The sequence below is a fragment of the Quercus suber genome, unplaced genomic scaffold (genome assembly GCF_002906115.3).
Source record: "Quercus suber isolate HL8 unplaced genomic scaffold, Cork oak 2.0 scaffold_520, whole genome shotgun sequence".
In the NCBI taxonomy this organism is placed as follows: Eukaryota; Viridiplantae; Streptophyta; class Magnoliopsida; order Fagales; family Fagaceae; genus Quercus; species Quercus suber.
The window spans coordinates 16,155-17,621 of NW_027069969.1; the positions used below are offsets into that span (position 1 = coordinate 16,155).

At 38.3% G+C, this 1,467-nt stretch overlaps 1 protein-coding gene across 1 annotated transcript; it reads right to left on the reverse strand.

The window, feature by feature from the left end:
* Nucleotides 1–509: 509 nt before the first annotated feature.
* On the reverse strand, nucleotides 510–1,201 carry LOC111990453 (coniferyl alcohol acyltransferase-like). The gene has a single exon (XM_065763712.1). It carries the CDS (start codon nucleotides 1,127–1,129, stop codon nucleotides 602–604), a length of 528 nt encoding a protein of 175 aa, XP_065619784.1. The 5' UTR covers nucleotides 1,130–1,201; the 3' UTR covers nucleotides 510–601.
* Between the last annotated feature and the right edge of the window lie 266 nt (nucleotides 1,202–1,467).

Sequence of the window (1,467 nt, forward strand, 5' to 3'; positions counted from 1 at the left end):
CGGGTGTAGTTTACAGAGCATACTTAGTTAGTTAGGTATCTACCACTTGTCATGTTTGTATTGGTTGATTTGATTGTTGGTCAGGTGGTTACTCTGTTCCTAGTATATAAAGAAGCAGAGTCAAATATTTATAATATATGAAATCATTCACAACAATTCCCTCTCTTTTATTTCCCTCTCTCTGTGTGATTCCACCATTGTAGGAGCTTAAAGCTTGTGTCTGATTTCAACATATTACACCTAGGAAAGAGCTATGCAGCAACTAAGCCAACTACCCAAAATTAATTTGTACATGCATAATGTTTCTTTCAAAGTAGTTTCAAAAACTATTCTCATTTCTTATTATTTCATATTTTTAGTTCATCACAAAATACTCTACTGGCTATTAAAATTGAATTGTTTGCATGTAAAATTATGTGGCTAGCATCTTCCAAAAACACATTTTTGGGAGAATATATATATATATATCTAAAAAAAGTTTCCAGGATTTTCTCCCTTTAAAGGAAAAAGAAAAAAGGTTCATTTGAGATGTATTAGGGGTTGGAGAAAGACTGACGTTATAATGTGATAGGGCGTTTTATACGCTAAGATAATTTTCGCTCTAGCAGGAGCCAAAAATATTGCCGCTATGTGCGTGTGCGTGTGGGGTGTACGTGAATACATTGGGAATAAGAAACACGTGACGAACCTGGACAGCGAGCACACCATGCTTCTTCTTTGGCACAAGTTTACCTTCAATGGTGTCATCAGGGTTATATAAGTCGAGGTCTTTAAGCTCTGCCTCAGCAAAAGCTTCGACAAAGTCCACACCACGGTTATTGCAAAGAATCTCAGGTTCACCAACAGGGTTTGACACCACCTCACCAGCAAAAGCATAGTATGTCACGAGAGCATGGGCCAAGGCCTTCTTAAGAACCCCAACCATGGAACCAAAATTATTAGAGAGGTCCTTTCCCAATAAGCTGGTGTTCTTCTTGTAACAGAAAAACACACCCACATCAACTGGGGGTAGAAGCAAGTCTAGGTTGGATAGTGGTAGCCAATGCTCTTGCAGTGGCAGCACTGCAGCCACAGCCTCCCTCTTGCTCACTTTCACAATCAACTCTCCTCCTCCTCCTTCTGAACCCATGTTTACAGAGAGAAAGAGACACAGCAGCAAGAGACTATAAGAGAATAGTTTTGAAATATGGTTGATGGGTTTTGAATCATAGAGGAGTGGATATATAGAGGCCCCTGTGTGGGACTGTGTGAGATTTTTCTTAATTAATCATTTAGTCAAGGTAGGCTTTTGTAGAATAGAAATGTATTACACCTAGGAAAGAGCTATGCAGCAACTAACCCAACTACCCAAAATCAATTTGTACATGCATCTTTCTTTCTTTTTTTGGGTAAACTTTTTTACATCTTTTCTTCTTATAATCTTTTTTTTTTTTGGGGGTAAAAGCGGGAATCTTTTAGCTAGTAAAG

What these genes read in the sequence shown, in the direction of transcription:
- LOC111990453 (XM_065763712.1), bottom strand. Translation starts at nt 1,129, where the DNA reads ATGGGTTCAGAAGGAGGAGGAGGAGAGTTGATTGTGAAAGTGAGCAAG.